Source organism: Natator depressus, chromosome 28 (assembly GCF_965152275.1).
Source record: "Natator depressus isolate rNatDep1 chromosome 28, rNatDep2.hap1, whole genome shotgun sequence".
Taxonomy (NCBI): domain Eukaryota; kingdom Metazoa; phylum Chordata; order Testudines; family Cheloniidae; genus Natator; species Natator depressus.
Window position 1 is genome coordinate 675,635 of NC_134261.1, and position 14,378 is coordinate 690,012.

The following is a 14,378-nucleotide window of genomic DNA, read 5'->3' on the forward strand; positions in this document are numbered from 1 at the left end:
GGGGGGATCTATGCAGGGGGGGCACTGGCTGGGTCTGGAGCCAGACCCCTCTCCTCACAATGGTCCCAGGAACTGGGGGTCCCTGGTGCAGCTGCTTAGGGGGCATCTCTGTCCAGCTCCGCAGCGGGTCCGGGCACCGGGTCTGGAACAACAAAGGGGCAGGGGGACAATTTGGGTGAAAACACAGCTGGGAGAAAGGGGGCCAGCAGGGGGTGCTGACAGTGCAGGGGGAAGGGACCAGGAGGCTCACTGGTCTCCCCCTCTTACCTGGTCCTTCACCCTCCATTTCTTCTCTCCCAGGGGATGAGCTGCCCCTGGGGCCCAGCCCCACCACTGCCTGGGGGGGACAGAAGAGAAACAGTGAGACCCCTGGGACCCCACAATCCTCCTGACACTGGGGACAGAACCCAGGTGTCCTGGCTGCCAGCCCCCCCTGCTCTGACCCACCAGCCCCCTCTCACCAGCTCCTCGGAGGACGTGTTACAGCTGCTTTCGCTCGTCACCAGCTCAGCAGCCAGCCAGGGGGGTCTGGTGGGGGAAAGGGTGTTAAATTGGGGGTGCACACCAAGCCCCTCCTGCCCCTCCCTCCCTGCCCAGGGTGGGGGGGTTGCTGGCCAGGCCCCCAAATGCAGCTGTCTCTGGGGTGGGGTGTCCGGGCAGCCACCAGCCCAGCTGGGCGTGGCGGGGGCGGAGGGAATCTGAGCGCGGGGTATCTGGGGGGCGGCGGTGGTGTCCATGGGGAAAGGGGGGGCCATGCCAGGGCAGGAGGGTGGAAGCGGGGGGGGGGTCGTTACCCAGCCGCTGCTCCCAGCCGTAGCCTCTCCAGCTTCTGGCGCAGCCGGGATACCTGGTTCTGGTACCTGCGGGCGGGGCAGACAGACCGGTAGGGGGGTGCCCAGCCTGGGGGGGCACAGGGGGCTCACCCCTCATCTCCCTGCGCAGGCTGGCGGTGCTCAGGGCAGGTGGCCCTGGGGGGGCCGTGGGGCTCACCTCTCCTCCCGGGCATTGGTCTCGTTCACCCTCTGGGCCTCCAGCTGCTTCTCCTGCACCCACCGGGCCTCCAGCTGGTCCCGGGCCCGCAGCGCCGCCCCCAGGGCCGCCCGCAGCCCCTCGGCCTCCTGGCCCCGCTCCCACAGCCGGGCCTGCAGCTCCTGGCAGCGCCCCGAGAGCCCCGCCAGCTCCCGGGCACAGCGCCCCGCCCTGGGCAGACACACGCCGGCGTTAGAGCCCCGAGCACGGGGGGGATGTGGGGGGCCCCACAGGGCCGTGGAGGGGGGACAGTGTGGGGGGGTCAGGAAGCTGGGGGGGGATTGGGGGCTCACCTGGCCCGGTGCTCCTGGCATTCGGCCTCGCTGCGGTTCAGGGCATCGCTCAGGTGGGCCACGCTCTGGGCCAGCTACGGGGGGGGAAAGACGGGGGGGATTAGTCCCACAGATGCTGCTCCCCCCCACAGCACCCCCCCCAACTCACCTCCTCCTGAGCCCCCCGCAGCTCTGCCAGCTCGACCGCATGCTGCAGCCGCAGAGATGCCAGCTCCAGGGGGGCCCTGGGGGCATAAAGGGGGAGAGGGTCAGAGGCCCCCCCCAGCCCTGCCAGTGCCCCTCACTCCCGACCCGCAGCCCCCAGCCTGCCCCCCCAGCTCTGCCGGTTCCCCTCACTCCCGACCCGCAGCCCCTGCCCCCCCCCCAGCTCTGCCGGTGCCCCTCACTCCCGACCCACAGCCCCCCGCTAGCCCCCAGCCCCGCCCCCCAGCCCTGCCGGTGCCCCCCACTCCCGACCCCCAGCCCCCCGCTAGCCCAGCCCTGCCCCCCCCAGCCCTGCCCGTGCCCCTCACTCCCGACCCGCAGCCCCTGCCCCCCCCCAGCTCTGCCGGTGCCCCTCACTCCCGCCCCGCAGCCCCTGCCCCCCCCCCCAGCCTGCCCCCCCCAGCTCTGCCGGTGCCCCTCACTCCCGCCCCGCAGCCCCTGCCCCCCCCCCAGCTCTGCCGGTGCCCCTCACTCCCGACCCGCAGCCCCTGCCCCCCCCCAGCCTGCCCCCCCCCAGCTCTGCCGGTGCCCCTCACTCCCGACCCGCAGCCCCTGCCCCCCCCCAGCCTGCCCCCCCCCAGCTCTGCCGGTGCCCCTCACTCCCGACCCGCAGCCCCTGCCCCCCCCCAGCTCTGCCGGTGCCCCTCACTCCCGACCCGCAGCCCCTGCCCCCCCCCAGCCTGCCCCCCCCAGCTCTGCCAGGACCCCTCACTCCTGACCCGCAGCCCCTGTCCCCCCCCCAGCTCTGCCGGTGCCCCCACTCCCGCCCCGCAGCCCCCGGGGCAGGGGGTGGTGGCCCCGGCTCCACCTGGATGCCTGGGGCCCCAGCTCCAGCCGAAGGGTCTCTGCCAACAGCCGCTCCAGGTCCCGGCGCTCCGAGAGTCTCTCATCTGTAGGTGAAGGAGGGGGAGGGGCTGGGAGCCCGGACGCCTGGGTTCTCTCCCCGGCTCTGGGAGGGGCGTGGGGGCTGGGGGGGGGGGCGTCAGGACTCTGGTCTTCCCACCTGAGGCTCCGCCCCCCGCTGTGCAGCTGGCCCCGCCCCAGCTGAGGCCCTGCTCATGGCTCGGCCCCGCCCCCCGCTGAGAGCTCGGCCCCAGGCCCCGCCCCCAGCAGGGGCCCCGCCCCCGTTCACAGCTCTGCCCCAGAGAACCCGCCCCCCGCTCACGGCTCGGCCCCAGGTCCCGCCCCCCGCTCACGGCTCGGCCCCAGGCCCCGCCCCCCGCTGACGGCACTGCACCAGGCCCCGCTCACGGCTCTGCACCAGGCCCCGCCCCCAGCAGAGGCCCCGCCCCCCGCTCACGGCTCTGCACCAGGCCCCGCCCCCAGCAGAGGCCCCGCCCCCCGCTCACGGCTCTGCACCAGGCCCCGCCCCCAGCAGAGGCCCCGCCCCCCGCTCACGGCTCTGCACCAGGCCCCGCCCCCCGCTGAGGCCCCGCCCCCCGCTCACGGCTCTGCACCAGGCCCCGCAGCCGCCGCGTCTCGCGCTCCCGCCGCTCCAGCTCCCGGCGCACGTGGCGCCTCCAGGCCAGGCCGGGCCGGGCCCCGCCCCCTCCATCGCTTCCGGGTCACGTGCGCCGGCGCCGGCAGATGTAGCGCCGGGGGGGAGGGGGCGGAGCCCAGCCGACGCATGCGCCGCGAGCAGCAGGGAGGGGCGGGGCCGGCGGCGCGCGCGGGGCCATGGCCACCTACAGCGTGGCCAACGAGCGGCTGCGGGTGCTGGAGGAGCTGGAGCGCGAGATCGGCGCCTCGCTGCAGAGCGCGGGTAGGGGCGGGGCCAACGGCCGAGCGCGCGTCGGGGCGGGGCCTGGCTGCAGAGCGCGCGTCGGGGCGGGGCCAACGGCCGAGCGCGCGTCGGGACGGGGCCTGGCTGCAGAGCGCGCGTCGGGGCGGGGCCAACGGCCGAGCGCGCGTCGGGGCGGGGCCAACGGCCGAGTGTGGCTGGGGGCGGGTCTAATGGCTGGGGGCGGGGCCAGGGTCTCCCCCCATTTGCTGTTTTGGGCGCCTCGGGTGGGAGGGGCCAGGCTGCAGGGCAGGGGTCGGGGCGGGGCTAACGTTTGGGGGCGGGGTCAGGCTACAGGGGGAGGGGGGCTGTAGTGGGGTGCAGCGAGTCAGGAGGGGGCAGAGCCCCCTCCTGCACCCCAAGCCCCAGCCCCGAACCCCCCAACCCCAGAGCCCCCTCGTGCACCCCAACCCCCAGCCCCGAGCCCCCCAAACCCAGAGCCCCCCCTGCACCCCAACCCCCAGCCCCGAGCCCCCCCAAACCCAGAGCCCCCCCTGCACCCCAACCCCAGAGCCCCCAACCCCAGAGCCCCCTCCTGCACCCCAACCCCCAGCCCCGAGCCCCCCCAACCCCAGAGCCCCCTCCTGCACCCCAACCCCCAGCCCCGAGCCCCCCAACCCCAGAGCCCCCCCTGCACCCCAACCCCCAGTCCTGAACCCCCCAAACCCAGAGCCCCCTCCTGCACCCCAACCCCCAGCCCCGAGCCCCCTCCTGCACCCCAACCCCCAGCCCCGAGCCCCCCCAAACCCAGAGCCCCCCCTGCACCCCAACCCCCAGCCCCGAGCCCCCCCAAACCCAGAGCCCCTCCTGCACCCCAACCCCAGAGCCCCCTCCTGCACCCCAGCCCCGAGCCCCCCAAACCCAGAGCCCCCTCCTGCACCCCAAACCCCTCATCCCCGGCCCCGCCCCAGAGCCTGCACCCCCCCAACCCCCTGCCCCAGCCCCGTGGAAGTGCGTGAGGGAAGGGGAGAACCAGCGAGGGAGGGGGGCTGTGGTGAGCCAGGGGCGGGGCCTGGGGAAGGGGCGGGGCTAGGGCATTGGGTTTGTGGGAGTAGAAAGTTGTGGCGGGAGGTCATGGCGATAGGGGAAGGGGTGCCAGGGGCGTTCGGGGGGAGGGTTGCTGGGGGATCACCGGGGGGGATGCCGGGGCGTTCGCCGGGAGGGGTGCTGGGGGATCCCCGGGGGTGAGGGTTGCTGGGGGATCCCCGGGGGGGTTGCCAGGGGCTTTTGGGGGGAGGGTTGCTGGGGGATCCCCTGGGGGGATGCCGGGGCGTTCAGGGGCAGGGGTGCCGGCGAGTCAGGCCCGGAACAGGGGGGCGCTTTGGGACGAGGCTCCCCCCAGGGAAGGGGGGGTTTATCGGGGCGCCCCTCACCCCCCCCCCGCCCCCAGGGAACGTGATCCTGGAGCTGTCGAAGGAGAAGCCGACCGAGCGGCTGCTCGAGCGCCAGGCCGCCCAGTTCACCGCCTCCGTGCAGAAGGTGGAGTCGGAGCTGTCCGGCCAGATCCGCTACCTCACCCAGGTCAGGGGGGCGGGGCCGGCGCAGGGGGCGGGGCCGGCTGGGGCGCTCAGGCTCACCCCCCATCTCTGCTGTCTCCCCCCCCACAGGTGGCCACGGGGCAGCCCCACGAGGGCTCCAGCTACTCGGCCCGCAAGGGCTGCCAGATGGCGCTGAACCCGGGTCGACTACGCCCGGCTCAAGCTGGGGGAGCTGGCCCGCACCTGCGAGCACATGCTGGAGCAATAGGGGGCGCCCCCCGGCCCGCCGGGAGCTCGCTGGAGCCCCCCCGCGGGAACACGCCAGGAGCACGGGACGGCGGCCGGGGGGAACGCGGTGCCGCTTGCCACACGCGTGACCGGCCGGGCACGTGAGAAGGCGGGACACGCTCCGGGGGGACCCAGGAGCGACACGGCATCCGGACCCCGCCCCACCCCGGGCGCACCGGGAAAATGGTCTGACCCACCGGCTCTCGGCGCCGGGGGGGGGCCACCAGCGAGGGGGGGGGCTGTTTTTCCTACTGCCCTTGTTAAATAAAAGGGGAAAAAACCCAGATTGCCCCACACTGAGGACCTCTGTTTGGGGGGCGGGGTGTGGATGGGGCAGGAGCTGGCCTTGGGGGAGCCCCATGACTGGACATGCCGGAGGAGGGAGCCCCCCGTGTGGGTCTCCCCCCCCCCAGTGTAAATCCCACCCCCCTCCACACGCGCCCTGTTTCCACACCGATCCAGCCCCCCCTCCAGCCTCCGCGCAGAGGAAGTGAAAGTGTCTGGGGGGCGGTGGGGGTGTCCTCTCTCCAGAGCTGCCCCCACATCAGTCTCTGGGGGGGGCCCCCCTTGCATGCTGGGGGTTCAGGCCAGTTCCAGGTGCCCCTCTCTCCCCCCGCTCCCCAGCCTGGGTGCAGAAACCTCGGAGAGACCCCCCCCACCCCGGCACAAATGCAGGGATCTGGGGGCTGCAGGGGGGGTCCCAAAACTGTGCCCCCCCATTAATAACCAGTCGCAGCCTTGTACAAACTTCTGTATTAAAGCACTGGCACATTGTACAAGGGGGGGCTGGGAGCAGGCCCCCCCGGGGAATAAATTAGTGGGGGCTCTGGGGGGGGGCAGGACCGGCAGGTGTCTCCCCAGAGTACCTCGTCTGTGGTTAGAGATTAGCTTAGTGCGGGGCGGGGAACAGCTCTGCGGGGGCCCCCCGGAGCCAGGGTCCTTCATGAAGTGGGGGGGGGCCGGGGCATTAGACCCCCCAAAGCCACCCCCTCGTTGCCCTCCCCCCCCCGTGCATACCATCACCCCCCACCTCCCCACCCCAAGAAATCACAGTGGGGATTGGGGTGCCGGGGTCCAGGTTTGGGGGGGGCGCCGTCCGTCATCCCAGCTCGCAGGAGTGGTACAGTGTCTCGGTGCCTGAGGGGGGAATAAAACGGGGGGGGGGTTAGAGCAAACCGAGGACCCCCCCAAGTCAACACGGCCAGGGCCCGCTCCGGGGAGCTCCCCATGGCTAGGAGGAGAGCGGGCTTTGGGGGGGGGCGTAAATTAGGAGGGGAAACGACCCCCACGCCCTGGGTCCGGGGGATTAGTCAGGGGGCACAGGAGTGGGGGGACGAGGCTGGGCAGAGATGGGGCATGGTGGGGGGGTGTCTAAGAAAATGAGCTGGAGGGACTCCGAGCCCAGGGATGGGGGTGGATTAGCTGGGGGGGGGAACGCCAGGGGCACAGATCGGGGGTGGGGTGGATTGGCCATAGGGGGTGCAGGGGGGCACAGATCGGGGGTGGACAGGCTGTGGGGGGGACACTTGGGGGCACAGATCGGGGGTGGGGTGGATTGGCCGTGGAGGGTGCGGGGGGCACAGAGCCAGGGGGAAATAGCCAGTCCCCCCAGGGAAGCAGGGCCCCCCCAACCCCATTGCGTCGCTTACCTGGGTGTCGGGGCGCAGGGCCGGGTAGCGGGGGGGGCCGCCGGCTCCGCCGGCAGAGCACGTAGGTCAGGCCCCCCAGCAGCCCCAGGGTGATGCCCAGCAGCACCGGCACGGCCGTGAGGTAGGGACGGGGCTGAGCAGGGGGGGGCCCATCGGCCGCTCCCTCCCCCTGCTGGGGCGCCAGGCTGGGCCCCCCAACGGGGTCTGCACGACAAAGGGGGAGGGGGTTAGAAACCAGGGGGGGCAGGGATCCCCGCCCCCTCGGGGGATCCCAGCCCCACGGAGAGTCCCCCTCATGGGGAATCCCAGCTGTGAGCTCACCGGTGGTCAGGGCTTCATCTGTGGGTCTGGCCGTGGGTCTGTGCGGCTCTAGGGGTCCGTGCCGCTGCGGGGGTCCGTCTGTGAGTCCCTGGGGCTCTGGGGGTCCGTGCGGCTCCGGGGGTCCGTCTGTGAGTCCCTGGGGCTCTGGGGGTCCGTGCGGCTCCGGGGGTCCGTCTGTGAGCCCCTGGGGCTCTGAGGGTCCGTGCGGCTCCTGGGGTCCGTCTGTGAGTCCCTGGGGCTCCGGGGGTCGGGCCGCACTGGGCATGGGGGGCCGGGTGTTGGGGGGCAGGGGAGCGTTGGTGGGGTTCGGGGCCGGCCCCCTGCCCCCTTGGCGGGCATCAATCCTTCCGGCTTCTGCAGGACACGGTGAGTTCGTGACCTGGCTGGGCCAGACGGGAGGGCCCTCGCCCCCCTGCCCCCCAACAGAGTCCACTCCACCCCCCCCAGTGGCCCCCCAGCACCCCACTGCCATCAATGCCCTGCCTGCCCCACCCAGCACAGGGCCTTCCCCTCTTCCCCTGAGCCCCCCCCACAGGGATCCCCACTTCCAGGGCCCGTCAGACCCGCCCCACAACCACTCGGGGGAAGCTGTAGGATCTGGGTCCCCCCAAACCCCAGAGCAGGGGGCACTGGATGGGGACCCTCAAGGGGTGCACCCAGATCCCAGCTCCATCGGGGGACCCCCTTTTTACAGGGGGGAGGGAGAGCAGCCCCCCATAACCCGGGGGGGCAGCGGCTGGAGGGAGGGGTTGGGGGTCGGACCCACCTTTGTTCTCCCAGAGGTGGCGGAGCTGGATCACCCAGTCGGCGCTGTCCAGCCCACAGATCTGTACACGGGGCAGCTCGAACCTGGGGGGCAGGGGGGAAAAATGAGGGGGGGGTCTGGCCTGGCCCCACGGCAGGGCGGGTGAGGCTAGCTGTTGGGGGGGAGCCGGAAGGGCTGGTGGGGAGGGGTGGGGGGTTGGCTGGTATCTGGGGGCTGGTGGGGGGAAAGGTTGGCGGGGTGGACCGGGGGGGGGGCTGGCGGGAGGAGGGTTTGGTGGGAGCAGATCGCGGGGGGCTGGAGGGAGGGTGGGGTTGGCAGGAGGGTCAGGGGGGCCTGGCAGGGGGAGGGGTTGGCTGGGGTGATTAGGGGGGCTGGCAGGGGTGGATTTGGTGGGGAGGGATCGGGGGGGCCTGGCAGGGGGAGGGGTTGGTGGGGGGAGATTGGAGGGGTTGGCTGGGGCATCGGGGGGGCTGGCAGGGGGTGGGGTTGATGGGGGGAGATTGGGGGGCCTGGCAAGGGGAGGGGTTGGCTGGGGGATTGGGGGGCTGGCAGGGGGAATCAGGGGGGCTGGCAGGGGGAGCACCAGACAGGGTTTGCTGGGGGGGGAATCTGGGGGGGGCTGGAACTGGAATTTGCAGCACCAGGAAACGGGGTGTCTGGAATTTTTAGAGAACTTTTGTCATCGGCTGGGGGGCGTTCTGGGCCGGCGGGGGGGGCAGCAGGGCTATTCGGGGCTGGCAGGGGGCGTTCTGGCTGGGCAGGGGGCAGCAGGGGTATTATGGCCCGGCGGGGGCGTTCTGGCCCGGCGGGGGGCAGCAGGGCTATTCAGGGCTGGCGGGGGCGTTCTGGGCCGGCGGGGGGCAGCAGGGGTATTATGGGCTGGCAGGGGGCAGCAGGGGTATTATGGCCCGGCGGGGGCGTTCTGGCCCGGCAGGGGGCAGCAGGGCTATTCAGGGCTGGCGGGGGCGTTCTGGGCTGGCGGGGGGCAGCAGGGGTATTATGGGCCGGCGGGGGGCAGCAGGGGTATTATGGGCTGGCAGGGGGCAGCAGGGCTATTATGGGCCGGCGGGGGGCGTTCTGGCCCGGTGGGGGGCAGCAGGGCTATTGTGGGCTGGAGGGTGGCAGCAGGGGTATTATGGCCCGGGGGGGGCGTTATGGCCCGGCGGGGGCCGGCAGGGGTATTATGGCCCGGCGGGGGTATTCTGGGCCAGCGGAGGGCAGCAGGGGTATTATGGGCCGGCGGGGGGCAGCAGGGGTATTATGGGCTGGCAGGGGGCAGCAGGGCTATTATGGGCCGGCGGGGGGCGTTCTGGCCTGGTGGGGGGCAGCATGGCTATTGTGGGCTGGAGGGGGGCAGCAGGGGTATTATGGCCCGGGGGGGGTATTCTGGGCCAGCGGAGGGCAGCAGGGGTATTCAGGGCTGGCGGGGGGCGCTCTGGCCCGGCGGGGGTACGTACCGGACGAGGTGCCCGCCGCAGGCCTGGTAGCCCTTCACCCTGTCGGCGAGGTCCTGGAGCCGGCCGGGGGGCGTCGTCAGCCTCCGGCATTTGCAGACCCCGAGCGCGCCCCCCTCGTTCCCCCAGGCTGTGGGGGGGGACACACCTGGGGTTAGGGGTCTGCTACCGGGGGCCACTGGGCATAGGGTGTGTGGAGTCTGACCCACGGTACGCCCAGCCCAGCCCCCCAAGGGAGAGATCGGGGGGGGGGGGGTCCCAGGCCCCCCAGGGGCGGGAAACGTGCGGGGGGGTCCCAGCTGAAGTGAGAGCTCAGCCTAAATGAGGCTCGGCCCCCGGGGGCCGCAGGGGTGGGGGGGTCACACACCGCGATGCCAACGGGGGTGGCGCTGTATGGGGGGGTCAGTAGGGGGGTGTTTAGCCCAGAACCCCACCGGGCGGGGGCGGGTCTCAGCCTGTTGCCCTCCCCCGGGGAGCCGCGCGAGGAGATGGAGCCAGGCGCAGGGCGCAGCTGGGGACCTGGGGGGGGGGCGCGGGGCGCAGTTGGGGGGGCGCGCGGTGCAGGTGGGGGGGCGCGGGGCGCAGTTGGGCACTGGCGGGAGGGGGCGCAGCTGGGGGGGGACGCGGGGCGCAGCTGGGGACCGGGGGGGGCGCGCGGCGCAGTTGGGCACTGGGGGGGCGCGGGGCGCAGCTGGAGACGGAGCGGGGCGCAGTTGGGGGGGACGCGGGGCGCAGTTGGGCACTGGGGAGAGGGGGCGCAGCTGGGGGGGACGCGGGGCGCAGCTGGGGACCGGGGGGGCGGGGGCGCAGTTGGGCACTGGGGGGGCGCGGGGCGCAGCTGGAGACGGAGCGGGGCGCAGCTGGGGGGGGGCTCTTACCCGGCGGGGGGCCCAGCAGCAGCAGCAGCAGGAGGGTCGCTCCCGGGCCGGGGGTCGCCGCCATGGGGCCGGGCACGGACCGAAACCGCCCGGGACAGGGACCTGGCCGGGGCTTTCCGGGCTGGGCGGGTCCTGGGCGGGGAGGAGGCGGCGCGTCTCGCTCCCTGCCTGGGGGATCCCCCTCCCCCGGTCCCTGCAGCCCCCACCCCGGACTCCAGCCCCCTGGGGCCTGCCCCCCAACTTCCTGCCCCCTGGACACTCCCACAGCTGCCCCCTTATTACCCTGCAGATCTGCCCCCAGACCTCATGGATGACCCCAGCCCCCCCTTCCAGTACCCCTCCCCCCACTCCCTTCACACCCCACCCACCCCCCTTGGCAGGACGCTGAGCATCCCCCCTCCCCCCGTTGTGTTGTGAGCTTCCCAATCAGGGTGGCGCTTGGGGGTGGGGCTACAGTCACCCCCAAATTGGCCTCAGCCCCCCTGCCCCCTGCATCAGGGTCACAGAGGAGCAAGGCTGGCCTGGCCCCTGCCCCCCCCTTACTTCTGCAGCCCCCCCGGACCCCCCCCCCACACACACACACCAAAAAAAGCGCCATCTGGATTTGCAGACCGTGGGAATCTGGCTGGGTTTGGGGACTGGAGGCGGGATACGGGAAGGCCTTTGGTCCAGGCAGTTGTTGCTTTAAGTAGTCCCGGGGGGGCTGGGGGGGGGCTGGGGGGGTTGCTGTCTTGTTTTGTTTCCGTTGCATGTTTTCACTTTTGTTTCCTGGGGCTTTTCTGTGACTAACTGGGGCTGCAGACGGAGCTGGCTGCGGAGCTGGTTATTGGCCGGAGAGAAAACACGCCATGGCAGCTGGGCCCCCAAGCCAGCCCCCCCAATCTTCTGTCTAGCCCCCCTCTTTCCCCTCCACCGGGAAGGGGCTGTTTTCCCCATAGCAGGGCCCCATGGCCTGCCCCGTTCCCTGCCTGCTGCGTGTGGGGGGAAAGATACACCCTGCTGGGGGCGAGGGGGGCTGGGATTGGGGGCAGATTAGTAGAGACATCCCGGGTCGGGGGGGGGAGCAGGGACCCAAGGGGAGTTCGCAGGCCGGGGGGAGCAGGGTGGGTTGGTTTAAAGCGATTTAACTCAGCAATTTTGAATCAGAGAAGCATAGAACTGGAAGGGGCCTTGAGAGGTCTCCCGTCCCCTGCACTCGTGGCCGGACGGGTTTGTCCAACCTGCTCTTACGAATCCCCCATGATGGAGATCCCACAACCGCCCTGGGCAATTTATTCCAGGGCTTCACCACCCCGACAGGTAGGAAGTTTTTCTAATGTCCAACCTAAACCGTCCTCGCTGCAATTTAAGCCCACTGCTTCTTGTCCTAGCCTCAGAGGTTAAGAAGAACAATTCTTCTCCCTCCTCCTTGTAACAACCTTTTATGCTCTTTGAAAACTGTGATCATGTCCCCTCTCAGTCTTCTCTTCTCCAGACTAAACAAACCCAAGTTTTTCAATCTTCCCTCATTGGTCATGTTTTCTAGACCTTTCATCGTTTGTGTTGCTCTTCTCTGGACTCTCTCCAATTTGTCCACATCTTTCCTGAAACGTGGCGCCCAGAACTGGACACGCTGCTCCAGTTGAGGTCTCATCAGCCCGGAGCAGAGCAGAGGAATTACTTCTTGGGTGTTGCTTACAACGCTCCTGCTAATACAGCCCAGAACGATGTTGGCTTGTTTTGCAACAGGAAATGGCCCACCTTGATTATCATTCACATTGTAAGGAGAGTGATCACTTTAGATAAGCTATTACCAGCAGGAGAGTGGGGTGGGGGGAGGTATTTTTTCATGCTTTGTGTGTATAAAAAGATCTTCTACACTTTCCACAGTATGCATCCGATGAAGTGAGCTGTAGCTCACGAAAGCTTATGCTCAAATAAATTGGTTAGTCTCTAAGGTGCCACAAGTCCTCCTTTTCTTTCTGCGAATACAGACTAACACGGCTGCTACTCTGAAATTTTTCAACACCCTGTTGACTCATATTTAGCTTGTGGTCCGCTATGACCCCCAGATCCCTTTCCCAGTACTCCTTTGTAGGCCGTCCTTTCCCATTGCGTGTGTGTGTAACTGATTGTTCCTTCCTAGGGGGAGTACTTTGCATTGGTCCTGATTAAATTTCATCCTATTTACTTCAGACCATTTCTCCGGTTTGTCCGGATCATTTTGAATTTTAATCCTATCCTCCAAAGCACTCGCAGCCCCTCCCAGCTTGGTGTCGTCCGCAAACTTTATCAGTGTCCTCTCTATGCCATTATTGAGCAGAACCGATCCCTGTGGGACCCTCTCATGGTGCCCTTCCAGCCTGACTGTGAACCAGGGAGAACTCCTCTCTGCACTCGCAGTTCCCGTTTGTTCATGAGAGGGTCATGCGAGCCAGTATCAAAAACATTACTAAAGTCACGTCTACCACTTCCCCTCTATCCACAAGGCTTGTTACCCTGTCGAAAGCTTGGTGTCAGCTTGGTGTCACGGGGTCCCCGGGTGATGCTCTAAGCCAGTCAGGACTCTGGGGAAGTCTCCTCTCTGGGAAGGACACACAGCTCACCCGGCTTCCACCTTCCTGGGTCTGACCTCGGAGCATTCAGCTTCCTCTGTCCCTCCGTGCGCTTCCCCCAGCGAGTCCGCTCAGGCGGGGTCCTGGGGGGGCCAGAAGGTCCTGCCCCCCAACTCCGCAGTCAGACGGGACTCTCAGCCAGCCGGGAAAACAGAAGGTTTATTAGACGACAGGGACATGGTCTAACACAGAGCTTGTAGGTGCAGAGAACCGGACCCCTCAGCTGGGTCCATTCTGGGGGGTGGGGAGCCCAGACCCCGGTGCTGGGCCTCCCTAGCCAGCTCTAAACTGACCCTCCCTCCAGCCCCTCCTCTGCCCTTTGTTGCTTTCCGGGGCCAGGAGGCCACCTGATCTCTTTGTTCTCCAGCCCCTTCAGTTGGCACCTTGCAGGGGAGGGGCTGTGACGAAGTGGGGGGCTGCATGCAGAGGGGGTGGGACTCAGTTTCCCTGGCTGTTGTTGGTTTAATGAGGGGAGGGGAGAGGGAGTTTGTTGTTGCAGACGATGGGTGAGGAAACTTGGGACCGCGGCCGAAGGCCTGGAGAATGGAGACCCCAGCGACTGGTGACGAGAATGGAGACCCCAGCGACTGGTGACGTGGTGGCCGGCAGGCCCAGCTCAGGAGTCCCAGCTGGGTCTGGCCAGTGGGAGGACCCGGTGACCTGACCAGCCGGTCCCAGCCAGGGGGGCCAGAGGACAGACGAGGGGAGAGGGGGCCCAGGCGACCCTGTTTTCCTGGAGAGGAGACAATGGACAGAGGGGGGGCTTGTGGCTGGTGATAGCAGATGCCCAGCTGGGAAGCAGGGGGGCTCGGGGCTGGAGAGAGGGAGCCCCCAGAGCCCCCCTGGATGCGGGACAGACCTAGGATGTGCTGTGCTGAGGGAGGCCAGGCCTGAGGCCCGGAGAGTTTCCTGGGCTGGGTTCAGATGCTCACTAACCCCCCCTGTTTTACGCTGGCTGGGAGTCGCTCCAGCCTAGAGAACAGGGGCATTATTCCCTCTGGGAATGGAGGGCCTGGGGGTCCCGAGCGAGGGGACTCTCTGAGGGGGCCCATGGCAGAGACAGGCAGGCTAAGGCTCCAAGAGGTGCGGCTCCAGGAGGTGGAGGGGCTGGACCGCCAAGAGAGTGGACCCTCGAGAAGGGCTGTCGCGCTGAAGGGGGTTCCCCCCACGGACCACACGGGGCCAAGAGTGGGCACGACTGGGAGTCCATGACAGGGCCCGGGCCCTCAGGGGACAGGGTGTCGGCCACTGTCTTAGAGGATCTGCCCTCTCCGATGCAGCCCTTCCCCTCCGGAGATCTCAACGCACTTTACAAAGCAGGTGGGTATCATTAGCCCCACTTCACAGTTGCCAAGGGCTCCCTGGTGGGGTTTGCGGCCTCCGGTCTTCTCGGCCCCTAACTCCCACTGGCTGGGGGGTGGGGACATGTTATGAGCTGTCGGGAACCCAGGGAAACTGAGGCACACACCGCCTTCAGGCAAACCAGCACGACTCACATACCACGTAACACGGGGGAAACCCCCACTTGGTCACCAGGCGTCCTGCCCCCCGCCCCCGCCCCGAGAGGGGGAATGGGGAGGTTTGGGAAACGTTCCCGGGAACTGTCCCCGGAGCAATGAAATGGCCTTGGGGATGCGGGGGAGA

The 14,378-nt window shown here is 69.2% G+C and overlaps 3 protein-coding genes across 3 annotated transcripts; 1 reads left to right on the forward strand and 2 right to left on the reverse strand.

The window, feature by feature from the left end:
• On the reverse strand, positions 1-3,205 carry LOC141978755 (autophagy-related protein 16-1-like). Its single transcript, XM_074941073.1, has 10 exons — positions 3,096-3,205; positions 2,974-3,044; positions 2,335-2,416; positions 1,471-1,546; positions 1,323-1,396; positions 991-1,200; positions 795-860; positions 462-528; positions 268-337; positions 1-142 (listed from the first exon to the last, which is right to left on the reverse strand). The coding sequence occupies exons 1-10, from the start codon at positions 3,203-3,205 to the stop codon at positions 96-98; spliced, it is 873 nt and encodes a 290-aa protein (XP_074797174.1). The 3' UTR covers positions 1-95.
• Positions 3,155-5,186, forward strand: MED11 (mediator complex subunit 11). Its single transcript, XM_074941172.1, is given in 4 exon segments — positions 3,155-3,288; positions 4,697-4,827; positions 4,914-4,982; positions 4,984-5,186. Coding segments are annotated over 4 exon segments (354 nt in total). The 5' UTR covers positions 3,155-3,203; the 3' UTR covers positions 5,053-5,186.
• Positions 5,187-6,171: 985 nt separating this feature from the next.
• On the reverse strand, positions 6,172-10,252 carry CXCL16 (C-X-C motif chemokine ligand 16). The gene is made up of 6 exons (XM_074941074.1): positions 10,141-10,252; positions 9,266-9,392; positions 7,809-7,891; positions 7,043-7,396; positions 6,722-6,925; positions 6,172-6,209 (listed from the first exon to the last, which is right to left on the reverse strand). Exons 1-6 carry the CDS (start codon positions 10,202-10,204, stop codon positions 6,172-6,174), a joined length of 870 nt encoding a protein of 289 aa, XP_074797175.1. The 5' UTR covers positions 10,205-10,252.
• Between the last annotated feature and the right edge of the window lie 4,126 nt (positions 10,253-14,378).